Source organism: Orbicella faveolata, unplaced genomic scaffold, assembly GCF_042242905.1.
Source record: "Orbicella faveolata isolate gen_17 unplaced genomic scaffold, um_ofav_v1 contig_24, whole genome shotgun sequence".
NCBI lineage: Eukaryota > Metazoa > Cnidaria > Anthozoa > Scleractinia > Merulinidae > Orbicella > Orbicella faveolata.
Window position 1 is genome coordinate 14,857,989 of NW_028301552.1, and position 19,558 is coordinate 14,877,546.

A 19,558-nucleotide genomic window follows, 5' to 3' on the forward strand; every position below is an offset into this window, starting at 1 on the left:
TCTTGGGCGATAACAGGTTTATATATTTGGTGTTTGAAACCGACTTTTACTACGGGCGAACCAGTTTTCAGGCGAAATGACCGGATTCCCCTGTGGTCTGAAAATGGTTGCAGTAAATCGCATACTATGAATCACTGGATGCTCTTTAGTTCCATAAAAGAAACCTAATGTTTATGAAATAACAGTAAAAATCCAACAGGCTTATGTATTATGTACTGCCTTACGTATTTCGTTGCACTGAAGTAGGAACTTGTCACCCTAGCTGGTTTTTTGGTTTTGTTGGGTGTTCCCTCGGGCGTCCGCATATTAACCGTCTCTCCATAAACACATTTAAAACATATTTTAAAACTCACCAAACCATAACAAAAATGTCCTGAGCATTTTATTCAATTCGTTAATTTAATACTTCACCACACACCAGTGTATGAAGTACACAAATTATTTTCCTTTCAAGTGACAATGAAAATGTGAACTGTTTGCAAATAAGCTAGGCTTATGACTATTTGGCCACACTTGCACAGAACTATGAAGTAATAGCGGAGCTCCCGCGCACCAAAGGTGCGCGAGCAGAGCCCCATACCTTAGAAATTTGGGTAAACCCATCAAGCCGAGAAAATTTGGTTATGACGTCAGTAGTAAAGCACGCTTATAGGGGCCGTAACCAATCAGGAGGCGATGCATATCATTAAAAAAGGCTCTCGACCAATCAGAGGGCAGTATTTTCGATTTGCATAAACAAGATGGCGTCCAGGGGGGTCAAACATGGCGCCCATGCCCAAATAAGGGCAACATGTCCAAATAAGGCGATAGACAGGAAGTGAGTTTTAACAATTGATTTTTATTGATTTTTACAGGAAGTTACATGGGTGTGTATCCGTATGGAAACGATTTGAAAGTGTTCGTGTCTCTGACGCGTTTGTTGAAGACGAGTCCGTAGCGTTTGGTGCGTGTGATGACCTTGAGATGTTTGGTGGCTGGGTTTCTGTAGAAGAAGTTGGGGTTGACGACGGGGATGTTGCGTCGTCCACCGTCCTCGAGAGGTTGTTCGAGTTCGTCGAGGAGATTTTGTTTCATGACGTCATAGTTGAGTTGCCTGGATCCTCGTACATTGAGGGAGAAGCCACGCACCTTACAGCACACTTTTCCATTTTTTGTCTTGTACCCATAATTCTTGGGTCCTGCTGAGGTGAAATCGATGATGTAATCACCGTCGTCCAATTCGTTAGTCATCTCTCCGAGGTAATCGCCTAGCGGAACGTCGGCTTGACCTGGTTTGTGCGAGTAGATGACGGAATCGGTGTCAAAGTAGAGAACTTGTTGCTTTAACAGTTCCAGGTAGCTGTATAATTTGAGCCGAGCCCAGCAGGTGGTGAAAGCGGCGACGAAGATGTTGATTCGTCCGTTATCGGGTTGATTGTCTTTGAGCTCGGCGTAGACGACCTCTAGGGCTTCGTCGTTAGCGATTTTGACTTGTTTTATGTCGTTGAAGTGATTGGAAACGAGGGCGAAGAGTTGCGCTGCGGTGTAGACGACTTCGGTAGTGGGTTTGTGTAGGTTTTCGCCGAACTTGCCCCAGAAGGAGTTGAGCATGAGTTTGGCGGTGGCTTTGCGTCCGGGATTTTTCTGGATCATGGCCGGATCGAGAGCGATGCCTTCTTTCTGGCGGTATTGTTGCACGTACCGTGTCTTGTCTTGGGGGGTGTGACACCAGCTCGGGTAGCCGGAGGATTCCTGTTTGATTTTTAGCCAGGTGTTCACGTAATCGGCAGAGTCCTCTACGGCGTTGTTCTGGCGGGAAATGGTAGACTTCGTGGATCTTGATGAGCGTGTATCCCATGGCAACGGCTTTCTCGATTTCGGGGGTGCACCAGGTCCCTCGTAGCGTGCGTTGCTCGGACGTGTGAGGGCAACGAGGCGATTTCTCAAGGAGGGGTTTGGTCATTTCGTCTTCCACGCACGATCGGCAGAGTGGGAAGGTGAGTTTACCCCTGTGCCGAAAAGGTAGAACGGGATGGTAAAGTTCGTGAGGTGGTAGTATGTCCACTTTGGCCATGCCGAAGTAGTAATGGATGTCTTGATCGTCGGGGTTGACGATGATTTGTGGGTGTCCTACGGGGTAGTCGCTTCCCTTGTTGACCCAGGGGTAGAGCGACGTCACGTCGACGTACTTGATTTGTTCTCCTCGAGCCCCGTCGGCCACGTGATGCAGTTTGACGGCGTTCGTGCGCCCTCCGAAGAAAGCTTCTCGGGGTTCGAGCGGTTTGACGATTTCGAACGTGTCTAGAAACTGGCTGAGATCAGGGTCGGTTTTGACTTCTAGGTTCCAGTCGCATTCCCACTTGATGCAGAGCTGGTAACCTTGGCGACTGAGAAGGTCGTGTTTGCGGAGTGTGGCCTCGTAGACTTCCTGCATGGTGCGATCGGCGTGACAGATGGGATATCGGTCTCGATGGGTCGGGAAACAGCGAGGACATCCGTGCCATAGACATCCGTGGAATTCGTAGACGGTTCGAGTGGTCGGATCGTATCCGTCCACGAGATGACCGGCTAGTCGGACTTCACCCCCGTTTCGCACCGTAAGGATACGATCGCCTTGACCCGTGCGTTGCAACGAGTGTTCTTGCCAGGCTAGCCATTTCAGGGCTTCGACGGACTGATTGGATCGGGCCCCGTGCCATCCTCGCGGGGGTCTGGAGGCGATGGTGTTGATCGGGACGAGTTTCTTGCGCCAGAATCGGTTGCAGGCGGAGGCGATGGTGACGCATTTCTCCATGGGATCAAAGTCGGCTTTTTCTTTGAATTCTTGCCGGAACTTTTGACAGCCCGCTTTGAGGAGTTTGACGTCCGACTCGCAGTAGGCTTCCATTTCTTCCCTTAGTACGAAATGGTAGTCGTTGTCGACTTTCTCTTGGTACCACTGTTCGAACTCGGCTTTCTTTTTGGCGGACATGCCGTCGGGATCGTACATGTCTCGCGGTGGCATGGGACCTTTGTACGCTTGGTTTTCTAGGGTGTTGAATTTGTGCGGGAAGAATCCTTTGCGCAGTTCCTGGATTCCGAAGGTGGCGGGAAAGTTGGCCAGCGGGAACGGGAGAAAGCAGAGGGAATCTTTGAAAGTCAGTCTGTCGGATTTTAGGGACAGTATCTTGGTGCCGACGGTGATTTGGCCGGTGACTTCTCGATGGGTGGCGTAACAGTGTTGCAGGATGAACATCCCGTCGTAGCCTTTGAGATTGTGAAAGAGGACGATGACGTTCCGTTCGTCATTGTCCTGGTCGACGGCGAGGGATTCGAGTTGGTCGAACATGTCGGCGGTGCAGTTGGGCCCGTAGAAGGAGTAGCATATCTCATTTTCGTCGTCCTCCAGGCAGAGTAGAATGGGGGTCTGATTCCCTTCGGCGTCGGTGATGGCTTCGAAGTCGCAGTACACTTGAAGGGGCGGATCTCTGTCTACCAAGACGCTCGTGTCTGGATCGTCGGGACCGGATTCTTCGAAGGGTCGACCGTTGACTTTGTCGCGGGGGACGAGTTTCTTTTTGGGCTCGTCTTCGTCTTCGGGGAGACGTTGGATGTAACAACGGTGCGTCGGCAGATGGACTTGTTTTTCGCAGATGCTGCATTCGCCCCATTCGCACTTGTGATCGGGGGAACGACGACTACCTCCTTGTCCTGTCCTGCGTTTACATTCGTAGACTTGGCAACACTTCTCACACTTTTTGTGAGTGTCGCAGATTGAGGGGATGCTGAGACTCCGCCGTTGCAAGTGGTCGTTGTAGCATCGGTCACCGAAGAATTGTCTGTGACACAATCGGCAGATCTCGGTGGGTTCGGGAAACTTGCCTGGCGCTAGGGGTCGTTTTTTCTCGATGAAATCGGGACAGTCCTTTCGTTTGCAGGCGGGACACCATTGACCGAGGCAGGGATGATTTTTAAAGTCGTCGTGATCGTAGCCTCGATTGCATTCGTCGCAGAAGTAGGATTTGCCGAGGAATCCCTTGAACGAATTGCATCCGTCGTAGTGATCGCCTTCTTCGACGAGACGAATGATCTTGGTCGAGGGTTCGGGTCCCGCGTAGATGATCATGTGGGGTGGGTCGATGGACATGACTTTGAGCTGGTAGCCAGGTAAGGCGGCCTGAAACTTTTGCAGTTCGGGAATGCCACAGGGTCCTTCGGGAACGTTGGCTCGACGGTGGAGGTCTTGGGCCAATCGCTCTTGGACGGGTCGTCCCTGTTTGAGATTGTGGTAATCTTGGTCACGCGAATTCTCGTTCGCGTCTACCCAGGCTTTCATGGTGACGATGGCTCGGGCGCAGCAGAGAGTGTCTTTGTTTTGGATGGTCACGCGCGACCGTTTGACGATTCCCCGCACAGCGGCGCAACTCGGCTTGTATCGTTTTCCGTTCCCGCTGCCACGACCTGGGGTACGTATGAAAGTGGTTTCCATGGTAAACGTGTCGTCGGGGGTGAATTCTTCGTTGGAGTTGAGTTTGGCCGCGAGAGACTGGAGATAAGTGTTTAGTCTTTCACTCCCTTCTTCGAATTCGCGCACGGTGAAGGTGGTGGACTGAAAGGCGTGCGTGAAGGCACTGGACTGCATGGTGAAATGGACCGTGGAGTCGGGTGTCAGGGTAGGATCCTGAGCGATTTGTTGCTCGACGGATCGTTGAAGGGCCCGAGTCAATTCTTGGCCTAGATTGTCCTCGCAAGTCACGTCTCTGTGTTGTCTGAGCGTGGCTTCGTACCGTTGTTTGTGGAGGACGTTTCTCCAGTGACGTCGAGCACCTATGGGTCTTAAGTCGAAGTCTAGGAGGGGTCTTGTATTGTTACCACCTCCGGTTTGGATCATCACTCGGTCGTCGAAGGGGAAGGCTTCGTCGTAGGTCCGTCTGTTCTGTAAAAGACAACAAACACAACGTTTTTTAATTAGGCAGTTTTTATTGTCGGGTCTCCGAAAAGAAGCGGGCAACTTCGCGGGTTGGTTTTTCTAAGTTGTCTAATGCGTTCCTGAAACTACTTCCTAGATAGAAACTCCTTTTCTCGTCACGCTTGTTGGTAATCCGCCATAATCCGCCATAATCCACCATACAATGTCCATGTATTTGGCCAATATCCATATATTTCAGGATCCACGCGACAATTACAGAAGTTTGTGCAGCTTTTAGACGGTCGTAGTTCTATGTGCCCGTAAAACCATTGTCTTTTCAGTTCGCCATATTTCGAGATTTCTCTGTGAAGGTTTCTCAGTCGATAATTTTTCCTTCTATCGCGTATGTGTTGCCGAGTTGCTAAGTCAAGTACGTAACGCTTTAGTTCTTCCGGTAACCAATCCCAGTAACTCTATGAAAGAAAGATTAGGGTTAGAGCGTATGTGTTGCCGAGTTGCTAAGTCAAGTACGTAACGCTTTAGTTCTTCCGGAAACCAATCCCAGTAACTCTATGAATGGGTATGGGTATGGGTACCATTCCTGGCCTAAACAACCCTAACAATACGGTTCTTATACAGTTGTTGTATTGGTCCACGTAGGTTCCGTACATGCGCATTTCCCTATTTCCATTTCGTGAGCATATCCGTTGAACCACTTTGATTGGGCCATGGTCCCATGATGCTTTGATCTTGGCGAAGGTGCGTATCTCGTTACAAAGCTCTCGCCTGATTAAACGTTCGCGTGTCTCGACGAGAGCCTGGGCCTCTCGTAAATGGAGAATGTAAGTCTGCACCTCGGGAGGTAACCAATCCCAGTAATTCTATGAAAAAGATTAGGGTTAGAGTTCTAAAGATGACTTTCTTACATAGGGTACACGTCATACTCACTGCTTCATATTGATCCGTAAGTTGGTTCATCTCTTCATCGGTCACTGATTCATGTTGATCCATCTGTTGGTTCATCTCCTCGTCTGTCAGCTCTTGTGCCATGATTTTTTTCCAGCGCTCGATACAAGTCAAAAACTCAGAGTGACTTGAACGGTTCGAACCGATCTTTTTTATACCTACGGTGAAACGGGGTCCAGTCTCCGACCGAGTGGGGGTATAGGGGGTAACCCCCACTCGACCCGCCCCAGTCTCCGACTGAGAGAGGTATAGGGGGTAACCCCCACTCGACCTGCCCCAGTCTCCGACTGAGAGAGGTATAGGGGGTAACCCTCACTCGACCCGCCCCAGTCTCCGACTGAGAGAGGTATAGGGGTAACTCCCACTCGACCCGCCCCAGTCTCCGACTGAGAGAGGTATAGGGGGTAACCCTCACTCGACCCGCCCCCAATCTCCGACTGAGAGAGGTATAGGGGGTAATCCCCACTCAACCCGCCCCCAGTCTCCGACCGAGTGGGGGGTATACCCCCCTATCCCCTGGGTCTGGTTAACACATGACTTGGTTGGGCAGATCTTTATAAGGCGAATCCGCGCCGTCCCCGATCTTCACATGACTAGTTTCACGTGGAATGCTTCAATGTGGCTTACATGACGACGACATTGCGAAATCACTCAAGTCAAGTCAAGTCAAGTCAAGTCAAGTGCATCATTTCAACGTCCTAAAGGTATTTGAAGTAAATACGAATGTAATTTTACGGTTAGCAAGAAATTTGAAGTAAATACGAATGTAATTTTACGGTTAGCAAGAAATTAGAAGCGAAAATTTTAGGTAAGTGAGCTTGCATGACCTTCGCCATGTGCTACTCAAATTCAAATTCAAATTCAAATTCCCTTCGGACCGCCGTTTTTCCGTTTGCAATCTCAAATAATTCTTGAATTATGTGTCTTGAATCGTTTTTGGGATCGTAGAGCTCAGGAACTTTGGAAAAAAGCTTCGTTTTGTTGAGTAAACACACTTTTCGAAAAGATGCGTAACTCGATTCGAGTTAATATTCAACTGGCTGTTGCCATGGTGACGGAAATGCGAGATTTTTTTTTTGTGATTTTTTTGTGATTTTTTTTTGTGATTTTTTTTTTTTTAGATTACCAAACGTGTAAAAAGAAATGTGAATTAAAAATGGGCGGGGCGAGGTTTCGATCCTCGGACCTCTGGGTTATGAGCCCAACGCGCTTCCACTGCGCCACCCTGCCTTTATTAGAAATAAAAAAATCGGAGTGTGTTTTTTTTTTTTTTTTTTTTGTGAAGTTTAATTTATTTAAATTGTTTAAAAATTACTACTAGCTTCCATGAAGGAAAACTTTTTTTCTAGAGAGTATTTTTTATGCTCTTTTAAATGAGATATAGTAGATTATTCTCCTGTAAATATTTGCTGAGATATTAATGAATAATCTTATGACCTTTTCCACACCCATTTTAGAACTTGTATTGACCGTCCATTACGAAAGACCATGCCTGCCAGCTCCACCGAAGCGTTAAAACGAAAGAGTGAAAACAAGAGAGATTGTAAGAGAGTGGAAAAAGAAGAATCCTGAGAAAGTTCGAGAACAGAAGAGACGATATTGTGCTCGACGCAAGGACAAGACAAGTATGTACGACATGGCGCGCGATGCACTAAATCGTTGGGAAGGGAAGGGCAACACGCACGATCGGAATGAGATTCTTCAGAGTCTGTTTAGAGCCCGTATTGTGTTGATCGATTTCAGGCCCACCGCAAAAACCCCAGGGTGGAGTAAGAGGAACCCAGAAAGAGCTAGAGAGTACAAAAGAGAGTGGAGGAGGAAAAACCCCGACAAAGTTCGAGTACAAACGAGAGTGGAGGAGGAAAAACCCAGAAAAAGCTCGAGAACAAGAAAGAAGACGTTGGGACCGACGCAAGGACAAGAGGCGTGAGGTGAGGAATGAGGATATGTATGATCCGGATGAAATTCTTAGAGGTTTGTTTCCGGGTTGCTCGATAACATCATCATCATCATCATCCATCACCACGGCCACTTCTAATGAAAGCGCCATCACCTACGCCTCCACCACGACCGCCGCCGATAAGAGCACAAACACCACTACTGCAACACTACCAGCATCACCCCCACCGCAACGCCGTGGGAGACGATTGTCTTATTCCTCCTCCTCCTCTGACTCTGACTCTGAGCCTGATGAAGGGTTGGTGGCAGAGTTGGAACGCGCGTTAGCGGAACCAGAAGACCCTCCACCGAAACGTCGTGGGAGACGATTGTCTTATTCCTCCTCCTCCTCTGCCTCCAACCCTTCATCAGGCTCAGAGTCAGAGTCAGAGTCAGAAGACCCTGTAAAACGGAGACTTTCCGAAATCAGAAAAAATAGAAAAAAGGCAGAAGAAAATAGAGTGACTCAAATGCAGGAAAGACGGAAACGAATACGAAAAGAACAGGAAATGGAAGAGAGGATCGTAGAAGTGGCTAGGGAGCTGGATCAGATGACATCCATGCTTCACGACATGGGTAGATGGTTCGCGCAGTTCGAGCGCGAAGACACAGTAGAGCAGAACTTGTGTCATCTCCCAGTCTCCAACGACTTTATGGATCAATTGGAACGTTATTTATTTTCGTCTTAAAGAAAAAAAAGAGACTCTTTTTTGAAAAACAACAAAGCGTGTGTAACTTTTAATTACAACAACAATAAAAGGTTTTACAATTTCCAACGTTTCTTGGTTTGCATGATTTTCTTAACAATGCGTTCTGTCATGGTTTTACGTCCGGGTAATTTGTCGATGGCCTGGATCATCTTAGTGTCGGCATCCCATTTGTCCTGTAAGTTCTTGGCCCTGGAATAGTCAATGTCGTGTTGTTTGGCCAGTCGGTCCAGACGGTTGATCCCGGGGTCTCCACGCGCCAGACGTTTCTTCAGTTTGGTACCAGGTCCCATGTACTGATAACCGGGCCAATGAAACTCGATCCCAGTCTTGGCCAACCATTTTTGGATGTCGATCCCATACCCTCGTTGGCGACGGCGACGTCGGGTACTTCTCCTCGGGGGTGGAGGTGCCTTTTTCCTCTTCTTAATCCAAGTCATAGTCCAGTCCCCTTCTCCAGGGGTCTTCGAAATCTTCCCACCCTGCTTGTAACTTTTCTGCGGCTGACGGTTTGACCTTCTTGTACTTCTTTGCCTTGCCTTTGGGACTGTAACCACCGTCGTCGTAGTCGATACCGAGTGATTTCAGTACACGTCTGGCTCTATCGGAGATGGGTGCTTTTTTCTTGGACGATAGGGGAGTTTTACCTAGCGTGACTGGTTTGGGTGGAATGGTAGGTTTGGGGGTTTTCTTCTCCTTTTTAAAACCTGACGTGGAGGGTATGGGGGTTTTCAGCTCCTTTTTCAGTCCTGTCGTAGAAAGGGGTTGTGGCGGGATGATCACGGGGGCTGCGGCTGGTTGGTTGACTCCCTTGAGGATCTGTTTCAACAGAGTTTCGACGGGTGCGTCGACCATGCCTTCGGGTTCTGTCGTTCCCTGGTACGAGATGGGACCGCTTTTACCCGTCCGTATACGTTTCACCAGTTTCCCTTCCTCGGAGGCGATGGGTTTGGTCATCTTGACGGCCATGCTGTCGGGGATGCGTTTGTCGTTCAGGATGAGATGTTCTTCGGCGGCCAGACGTCCGGCTTTGTTCAACAAGGCATTCTGGCTGATCTTCCCCTTGTAATAATCTTGCAGACGATTGAATTCTTGAACGGGCACCATCATGACTTCGTTCATACCTTCTGACTCAAGGTCGTGTCAGGAAACTCGGACAATTCTCTCAAGGCCGTCTCGTAACAGTCTTGCCAGTACCGTATGGATTCGTCTTTCTTTTCCAACTCGAGTTCGAGACTTCGAACGGTTCGCTTGCCTTTACCACACTCCCTGCACAACTCGATGCACCCACCGGGCGGCGTGGTATCTCGTTTCGTTTGACAGGTTTGGCAGAAGTCACCGAACTTTAAAGCCATGTATTCTTGATACAGGTCGTGGTACCTCTTGTTCAAGTACTCGTACGAGTCTTTCCATCGGGATTCGCGACGATTGGCGTCTTGCAACAACTGCACAAGTTTAGGAATGGTATTGTGGGACTCGTCTTCTCTCGGTGGGAAATTGGGTATGACGTCGATCCCCTCCAGCGGGTAACCGTCCTCACTGCGTCCTTTCACCGTACACAACATGCTTTGAAACAACCGTGCAAACCGCTCCAGAACCCCGCTCCGTTTTGGGTGAGGAGATGTTCTCTTCGACGCTTGAGAGAGTTTTTGCGTCTACCCACTTCGCGCAGAACCCTTTTATGTCTTTTCAGTTTCCCATAAGTCGTTGCGTTGATGGGGATCCTCTTTTTCAGCAAATTGAGAACCATCTCGCTGATGGCGTTGATCTGATCTTTGTCGGCGATTTGTAACATCCGTTGACGTTTGTTCCGATTGGCTTCTTTCAGGACGCGCGTCAGGAAAGGACGTTGTCGTCGTAACCGCTTCATCGTGGACTTATGCGTACGAGCGGATTGGTGTACTCTTTTTATCGCTTTCCTCGACGCCTGAAGGCCGTTTGAAATGGTATCCTGCGTAAGACTCCTTCGATCTTTCCCCTGTTCTTATGGATATGTTTGTCCATTAAACCGAAGGGTCCAGCCAAAGAACCCAAACCCGCTGCTCTCATCATACTCGCCAAATCACCCCCTTTCTGTCTCCTTCTTCGTCTCCTCTTCCTCCGTGCTCGCATGGTGTCGAGTGAGGTGTACGACGGCTAGTCTCGTCCTTTTATTTTCACATGATGGAGCATCGGAACTCTTCGCCCTTGTGTGGAATTTTTTCACCTCGTCTCATTCGTTCCTGCATCCTTTTGGTATGCACCCGTTCTTGTTTGGCTCTCAGGCTTTCTATGCCTTTGGTGATACCCCAAGCCGCCTTGGGTAAACCCGCCACCACAGTGCCGATCCCTTCTCCCCTTTGGTACCGTCTTCTTTTAGTGGTTTTAGCGGTTTTACGCCTTCTTGAAGACGCTTTCTTTCTCCTCGACCTCTTGGGCATGTTGGTTCTGAATGAAGAGGATGCCTGAGATGTCATTTTTTATAGCGGCACGTGCCTAAATCGTAGGGCGTAGTCTCGAACGTATCGGTCGTACGTGGGAGATGTAAAATCCGTCACCACGTCGTCCAACGTTTGCATCTTGGTCAAAAACCCATCCAATTCCTCCACGCCACCCAGAGCGTAGTTCCTGAGTTCTGTCAGCGTCTTTTCGTACGTCGTGTAAGTGAATTGGGCCATGTCCATCTTGAACGAATACTTCTTGAAATCGTTCCATCCTTTCAGTAAGGTGGCAAAAGCCGTCATTCCTACCACCGTGTACCCATCTTTCCACACGGATCCCAAGACGATACTCACGGCCACCGTCAGTAAGGCCAGTCTGTTGAGAATGGCGTTGCACAATTTGTAGTAACCGAACATCTGCCTTCGACACCACCAATACTTGTGGTAGAAAGCGTACAAGACGTCCAAACGTTTCAGGGAATCCAAATCCACCACGGTGTTGAAAGGTTCATCCAATAAACAGACAGAAGTACTCATGACTCTTTTCCAACCAGTGCCAAACGTAGTCTGACTTTCTGTCGGGACGTTCGATCCTTTTAGCTTGTTGCTTGTATTCCCAGATCTCGTCCTTGAAGGCGGTTTCTACGGATTGGTTCAGGATGTCCTGGACTTGTCGGTAACTATCGCACTCGTCCGCGATACGTTTCATGTCTTCGTGATCCATGCTGGTCGCATCCCAGTAAGAGCGAGAGCATCGACATAGATGCAAAAAGTAGGGGAACCACTCGACTTCACTCCTCAACATCTTGATTCGAATGGTTTTTCATCGACGAGGGGGTCGTCTTTTCTTAAGTCTCACGAGTCTTCGGATCCCTCGACCCACGCCCACTCCCACACCGCCAATGGCAGCGGTCGTTCCAGCTCGGATGCCTGTTTTCACGGCGCGACCACCCAATGCTTTGGCCAATCCCAAGGCAGCCCCTTTACCAATGGGTAACATCGCAGACAGGGCATTCGCAAGAGCACCGCCCCATTGCTTTCTCCTTTTCGGTCGACAACGGCGTCTTCTCATGGTTGTTGTTCTCAGTTACGTACACTGGTCGAATTGCGTGTGACGGTAGGACGTTGTCCGTTTTTATAGGTGGTCGTAATCGTGTTAGTGGTCGTGATGCCCGCAATGCGACGACCCGCGGCCGTTTGTTGTTGTTGGCGCAAAATCTCTTCCAATTGTTGTTGCATCTGGGCTTGGTCGAGAACACGGTCTCCTCGCCTCCTTCTTCTTCCTCCTCCTCGACCCGATCGAATCGACGAAGGCGGTGTGGAGTCACTACCACTTCCGCCTCCACCTCCTCCGCCTCCACCTCCGCCTCCACCTCTGCCTCTTCCACCGCCGCTACCACTAGCGCTACTTCGTCTGCGGCTGCCGGAATCACTGGAGGACGTCGGTGTGTTTTGACGTGGGACGCGTCTCGGTCGTTTCCCTCCTCGAGCGGCTCGTGCCAAAGGTGTGGACATTGTTATCCTGGGTTCCCTGACACCTGCCGTGATATTGGCGCGCGACACCGATCCAGCACTGCCGACACCCACCGTGACGTTGGTCTGCGGTGCACCCGAGCCAGCGGTGCCCACTCCGACGGGCGAGACATTGGGCAGGGGCGGTGTCGCCAGTGACGATCGCGGTGAAGGAGGCGTGTTCAGACTCGTACCCACACCCGCGGCAGGCGGAATCGGAGTAGTCGTCCGATTTGGTGTCCCCCAAGGCGAATAATCTTCCAGAGCCGAGAAGTTGAAATCGTCACTACCATAAGAGCTCATTTTTATCCATGTACCTTTCTCTTTCTATCTTCTTCTCGGCGAGTTCTTGTTGTTTATGAACCAAATAATCGAAACCTTCACCGTTATATGCGTTGATGATGGACCGTACTTGACGGTAACTCTCGCATTCCGTGACCTGTCTCATCGGTTCGTAGTCCAGCTCGTGGGGATTCATGATGTATTTGAGCCTGTTTTTACACAGGTGAATGAATAGCGGAAACCACTCGACCTCGCTCCTCAACATGATGATGTCGCAAACTGATGGCATCGGACGAATCCTTCGTCTTTTAATACGTGACTGAGGACGCGTTGATCGTCCTGACTGGCTGGATGAAGATCCAATAGCATGTAACCGTAAGGTCGATCGGTGACCTTGCGAAACGTGTCCAACACCTCCTGCCATTGCGTGGGAAACGATTGCAGAAGTAAATTTCGTATCCCCAACTGATCCCGAGGGTTCTTGAAGGCCGCGATGTAATGCGCGTTTCTGGAAATGGTCTTGGCGAATTTTCCGTTGGGGAATAGATCCTGACACAAGTAAATCACCGTGATGTTCCGATGATGCGAATGTTTGGTGAAAAGATCCAACACGCGCTTGTCGTTACCCCCCTCGTCCATCAGATCGTCCAGGACCAACACGCCCCCTCCGGGAAACCATCGGGGTAACTGTTCGCTGTCGGGGATGCCTTCGTAAAACTTGACTCCACCCTTCTTGAGCTTTTGGAAACCGTCTTGCCACGATCCGTAGCAGTAATGAATACTCTTCGGTGTCTGTTGGAACAAGTCGCCGTTCTCCAAGAGCAGTTTGGTGGTGAACACCGTCTTGCCGCACCCCGACGGACCCGCTATCAACAAACTCGACGGCGTGTGAAATTGAAACGCTTTGCGTCGTTCCATGATCATGAAATGGTCCAGGGTCTCGAGACGTTCCGTTTTTATCTGAACAACTTGGCCAATGGGGTCTTGACGGCCAGGATGTGTTTCAACAGACCCAATAGGGTGACCTTACGATTGAAACAGATGAGTTTCTTCTTGGCCCGACTCCTGATCTTGGCCATGGCCCTCTTGGCAGCGGCTCTCTTGGGACGCCCTTTTTTCTTGGCAGGCGCCGATCTCTTTTTTCGAGGTTTTTTCTTGGCGAATTTACTCAAATCTCCGAACTTGTCCTCGTACCAATGCCTCTTTTTCATTCTTCTTTTCCTATCTTCCTTCTCGGAAAGCTTCGGCATGGCAGGGGCGGCTCTCTTGCGTTTCCTACGCGTGGTCAGCGTCGCCGGTAATGCACCGGTGTCCAGGACGGACGGCGGTTGAAAAGACACTTGTCTTTTGGTGGGTTGAAGTATTTTCAGATTGAGTTGTCGTTTTGGCGGTTGGTTTTTCTTGAAATGAGCCTCACTGGGTTGAGGCGTCTTTCCACCCGCTTTTCCATAGCGTTTTTCTAACCTGGCTATCACGTCGTCCAAATGTCTATGCCCTTGAAACTGAAGAGCCATGACTACCACACAACCTCTTTTTCAAAAATGAACCTCTTTTATTTCGAACAGCTTACTTTATAACAAATGACGCACTCCTCGGGAGGAACCGCTCGTGTCCTGGTGACACGGGGTTTTACAAATCTTGCGCCAGGCCAACTCGTCCACGATCAGACGTTCTACCATGTGTCCTACTTTACGATCGTTCTCCACAAACTCGTTTTGATTGTTGGCGAGTCCCATGACATCCGCTGTCAACAGATTCGTCGTGTTACTTTTCTTAACGGTCAATTCCACTTCGAAGAAACTCTCGTTCAAGTCGATAAAGTCTTCTTGAGGATCGACTTGGAAGGTCACGGGGTTGATCCCCGTATTGAACGGGTTGATTCTCACCAAACGTCGAGACGACATGCTGACATCCGTGGGAGGGGTACTGAACATGTTCAGGCGAGGGTTACGAACCCCCGCCGACCGGGCATGAGCCACGAGGTCCGTCATCGTCTACGTCGTCGTCGTCTTCGTCTCCTTCTCAGGGCCGACTGCACCCAACGATAGTTCGGGCGTTTTGATCGGGACGGGAAGATCGATCCGCCTTTATACGTTCGTCATATCGGAATAAGTCTCACGCGCCTCGAGTAAATGGGATTCATACTCCAAATAGATCTTTTCTCACTTTTTTCACCAACGCTCGTTTGATCTCTTGCGTCGCTTTACGTTTCACGGCCCGTGTCGCTCCTCTCTTGACCCCGGCGAGTCCACCTCTCCAATTGGGCTTTCCTCCCTTGCCGCCCGAATTTAAACCTTTCAGACCTTCCGTGGCCGTCTCGGTGATAAAGTCTCGGAGAATGCCGGGACCTCGTTTCTTGACACCTCTCCAAGCCATGCCGAATCCGTCTCCGGATTGCCTCATTTTATCGGGATGAAATCGTACCAACGTTCCCCCAATCATTCTTTCTTAAAGTGTAACGTCACGATCGTATTGCCAGGTCCAAATCTCACCAGTTCTCCAGTTGTCTCAGCCACTTGCACCTCTATTATGTCAATGACGTCTTTGCGCACGGGAATATATTGAATGTGGTAAGGCTCGAAATACTGGACACCCGCACCTGTTCTAATCAAGTTGACCTCTCTCAGTACATCCGTGACTTGATTTCCCACCACGCCACTTCTACACACGTCAGAGTAGACGAACAAGGAACGCGAACTGCTTCCCACCACCACCTCGAACGCTTTGTTCAGGTTTAGAAAACGCCAATTGCAATAGATGCTGAGTTTTAAAAAATCTCCATTTCCTCCCTTATCTGTGATGACACCCCAAAAGACAGGTGATCCTTCCTTGTCGTGGACGTCCCCGATGACGCTAATGTCCGGAACGACATCGTCAAAAAGTTCGAACTGCAAGTTAGGTCCCAGATCGTAACCACTGCTGTTCTTTTTGAGCCATCCCATTTTTAAAGCCAGTTCAACATTGACGTGGAACGTGGGGAAATGCGTGACAGGACGATAGGTGTTTTTGTTGTCCGTGACCAGTTCATCACCTTCCCACTTGAATTTGACGTAGCTTCTCTTCCCATCATCCGTGACATATTTGGCTCCCAATTTGGGTCCGGAGTTCTTGAAGATGCGTTGTCGCGTGAAAAAGGAGATCATGGATTTCATGAATCCGACACCGTCCACGTTGTAAAATACCTCTTTGAGGTCATCCGTGTCGAAGTAAGCTTCTCCAAACGAGTAAAAACTACTCGATTCTATGCGTCTCCATGAGAAGGAGGACAAGATGGTTTTATCCTCAGAAGCGGTGAAAGAAGGCAACGTCACGTGCGCATCCGGCATGGCGATGCTACTCATTCCCACTTTCCAACCTCCTTCTCCATTCAGGCGTAGGGGACGTGGTAACCTGATCTTGAAATGGTTCGCCTTGTTGTCCGAGAACTCGCTCTTACCACTGTGACTGGGTAAGCTGACGTAAAAATTACTCATCCTTTCTTGAAATGCAACGTGATCGTGGTCACGCCCGATGCAAAGTCCACCAGTCGTCCGTCGCTCTCAGATACCTGCGTCTCTACAATGTCCAAAAAGGTCGTGCGCACCGGTAGATATAGGATGTGTCTCGGTTGAAGGTCGACCACGTCCGGATCGTAACGAACCTGTTTCAACAGGTCCGTGACTTGATTCCCCGTCACCATACTCTGTCCCACATTCGAATACACGAACAAGGAACGACGCTCGTGACCGAACGCCTCTTCGTAACTGCGATCCAAATCCGTGAACACCCAATTGATGAAACAACTCAAATGTAAGGTGTCCGGGTCGATCTTGTAAAATGTCTCGTCCCCGTCATTCTGAGCTATGATCAAGTCCGTGGCCGTGGGTACGACTTCCTTGGGAAATTCTTTCCTCAGGTGGGGTCCCAAGACGTAACCCGGTTGTCCGTTCTGTAATCTTCCCATCTTCACCCATTTCATCTTCTTGGCCAATTCGATGCCGATGTTCATTTGCGGGTAGACGCGTTTACCGTTGATCAGGAGGCTGAGGCACGTTCTCGAATTGTCCAGGACGCATTCTCCATGCTCGGCCCGATGCATGACCATGTACAGCAATTCGGTGGGATCGTCGGGTTTACTCTTTTTCTTGTACATCGTCACGTCGGCATCCGTTCTAGATCTCAACCTATGCAGGTATCGATCTCGTATCGCGTTCATCAACTCGGTACCGGTCCTCGGCGTGAACTCCAAATCGCCCTCTCGCGTCGCTGAAGAGACCCGACTGTATAGGTTTATGGAGGCGTTCACCATGTCGATCCACCAGATTTCAAACAGAAGAGAATCTTTCAAGTCCATCTTTTGCGTCGCGGACGGAAATGAGAGGTCGCTGATACCCACTTTCCATCCCGGCTCTCTCAACTGCAACGGGTTCGGTAGACAGTTCTTGAAACCGTGGGCCTTGTTGTCCGGGAACTCGCTCTTGGTGGCATTGCTCATCAGTTGCACGTAAAAGTCGTCGACAGACTCATTCATCCTTAAAGTGTAATATCACCGACGTCACGCCCGAGGTAAAGTCCACCAGTCTTCCGTCGTTCTCGGCCAATTGCACCTCCACTATATCCAAGACGTTGCTGCGCACGGGTTTATATTGAATCTGAGTCGGTTCGTACGTCGTCTTGAGCGAGTCGTGGGGGACTTCTCTCAAGAGATCCGTCACGCGATTCCCCGTGATGGTGCTACGACCCATATTCGAATACAGGTACATGGGACTCCGAGGCGGAGGGAGGTCCGGATGAACGACGACTCCGCGCTGATAGGTCTTGGCGTATTCCTCGTCCAAGTAACTGAAGCGCCAGTTGCAATAGGGACTGAGCTGTAACGTTCCGTGGCTGTCCAAATTCCAAAATTCACGAGATCGATTGCTGTCATGGTTGGTCCAGTCTTTCTTGAAATCAGACGGGACTTTGTCGTCGGGAAAGATCTTGATCATATTCACATTCAAGTGAACGGAGTAATACGATTCCTCGCGAATCAAACCCAACTTCTTGACCAGTTTAGTACCAAAATACACTCTGGGACGTTTTCTGTCTCCGGAGTCGTTGAGGAACGTGTCGGTGTTATCGATAATCAAATCGTTCCCCTCCCATCGGAACACGGGGTAGTATTTTTTCCCGTTCGGTGCTCGTAGACTTTCACCCTCATGATCCATGTAATGATACAGGCGTTCGTGAAAACGATTGATGAGGTATTGCATGAGAGATGTGCCACTCGTCACTTTGTGTCGGTTACGGTTCAGTTCCTTTCCGCTGACGTAAAATGTCACGGGGTATCGATAAGGACTCCACGTAATCCCGTCGTCTAGCAACCTGAACGTTTCAATGGTCCAGTCCAGGCCAAACACGTAGTCGTCGTCGTCAAAGTCATGCGCTTGAGGGACTGGTACTTGATGCGGTCGTGACGGAGGAATCGGGTAAGACACGCTCGCCAATCCCACTTTCCATTCCTTGCCGGATTCAAACAGGAGCGGATACGGCAGACGGTTCTTGAAACTGTGGGCCTTGTTGTCCGTGAACTCGCTCGTACTGGCATTGCTCATCAACTGCACGTAAAAGTCTTTCATTTTTTCGTCTTGGGCTTTTGGGTCACGTACAAGCCTTTTTTATCCACCCAACTGTCGTACTTGACTGGCCAACCTTTCCAACGCACCAAGACTTTATCCCCTTTTCGTTTGACGATCTTGTCGATGCGGAACAGATCGTCGTCTTTCACGTCCACCTTTTGCAAATCTTGCGCGTAAAACGTGCCCTCGACCGCCGTGCCGTCCCATTCTTCCACCTTGTACGTGGTGACCTTCCCAGGACGCACTCGGCGTATCACAAACACCTCTTCGGTCCAACCGGGTAAATACCCTTTCTTGAATTGACGGAACTTCTTGTTCAGTCTCACACGATCCCCGACTTTCAGCGGAGGTCGTCTTGATGTTTTTCCCTTTTTCTTTTTTCCGTAAAGAGTCTCCCACACGTCCTCGCTATTGGCTAAAGTCACTTGATCGGGAGCCATCTTGATACTGCGATGATACGATCGATTGTACCCTTGGACCAGATCTTGTAACACGGGCACATACGTCATCGTATTCTTCACGGTGCAGTACCGGTACAAACGTTCTTTCAGGGTCCGATTGAACCGTTCCACCACACTGGATTTCGTATCCCCGCGCGTCGAAAAATGATGAATGCCTTTCTGCTTCATCAAATCCTGAAACGTCTTGTTGTAGAATTCCTTCCCGTCGTCTGTCTGGAGATTGATGGGTTTTCTACCTCCTTTCAGGATCTTTGCCATGGCTTCCGTCACCGCTTTACCCGTCTTGCTCTTCAAGGGCTGGACCCAGGCGTGTTTGGAAAACACGTCCACTACCGTCAAGAGGTAACGATACCCTTGATTGTACCTCGAAATATTGATCACCTCGATCAGGTCGGCCGTCCACTGCTCGTCGATGCCGAACACCACCACCGGGACCGTGGGAAAATGACGACGTCTGGGTTTGTGCAACGTGTACCCCAAATCCCGTTGCAGGACCTCGCGAGCACGTCGTACCGAGATCTTATTGGCCTGGGCGAATCGCGTCAGACCGCCCAGACTACCGGGTCTGGAAGGATCCCGATACCGTCCCAGTAACGTTCCGGTCGAAAGCGGCTTTTGCTTCTTCTTTTGACCTTTCTTCATAGTCGATAAAGTTTGTACACGCACTGTCTCCACAACTCGAAACGTTGCTCCCGTACCTCGAGATACTTCTTAAATGAATCGGGTTGCCGTTTCAACCACAAGATATAAACCACAAAACGCATCACGTTGGGTTCGACGTCGGTATAGTCAAACACCTCCAAGGGCG

At 49.7% G+C, this 19,558-nt stretch overlaps 1 protein-coding gene, 1 non-coding gene and 1 pseudogene across 2 annotated transcripts; 1 reads left to right on the forward strand and 2 right to left on the reverse strand.

Annotated features, from left to right (window-relative positions):
- The first annotated feature begins 6,896 nt into the window (after positions 1-6,896).
- On the forward strand, positions 6,897-8,547 carry LOC149110544 (uncharacterized; annotated as a pseudogene).
- Positions 6,992-7,063, reverse strand: Trnam-cau (transfer RNA methionine (anticodon CAU)). Its single transcript has one exon. It is a non-coding gene; the product is annotated as a tRNA-Met (tRNA).
- Positions 8,548-16,106: 7,559 nt separating the features above from the next.
- On the reverse strand, positions 16,107-17,051 carry LOC149110546 (uncharacterized). Its single transcript, XM_089292250.1, has one exon. It carries the CDS (start codon positions 17,023-17,025, stop codon positions 16,162-16,164), a length of 864 nt encoding a protein of 287 aa, XP_089148376.1. The 5' UTR covers positions 17,026-17,051; the 3' UTR covers positions 16,107-16,161.
- Between the last annotated feature and the right edge of the window lie 2,507 nt (positions 17,052-19,558).

Excerpts from the sequence above, each read along its gene's own strand:
- LOC149110546 (XM_089292250.1), bottom strand. The coding sequence starts at position 17,025 with ATGGACTTGAAAGATTCTCTTCTGTTTGAAATCTGGTGGATCGACATG.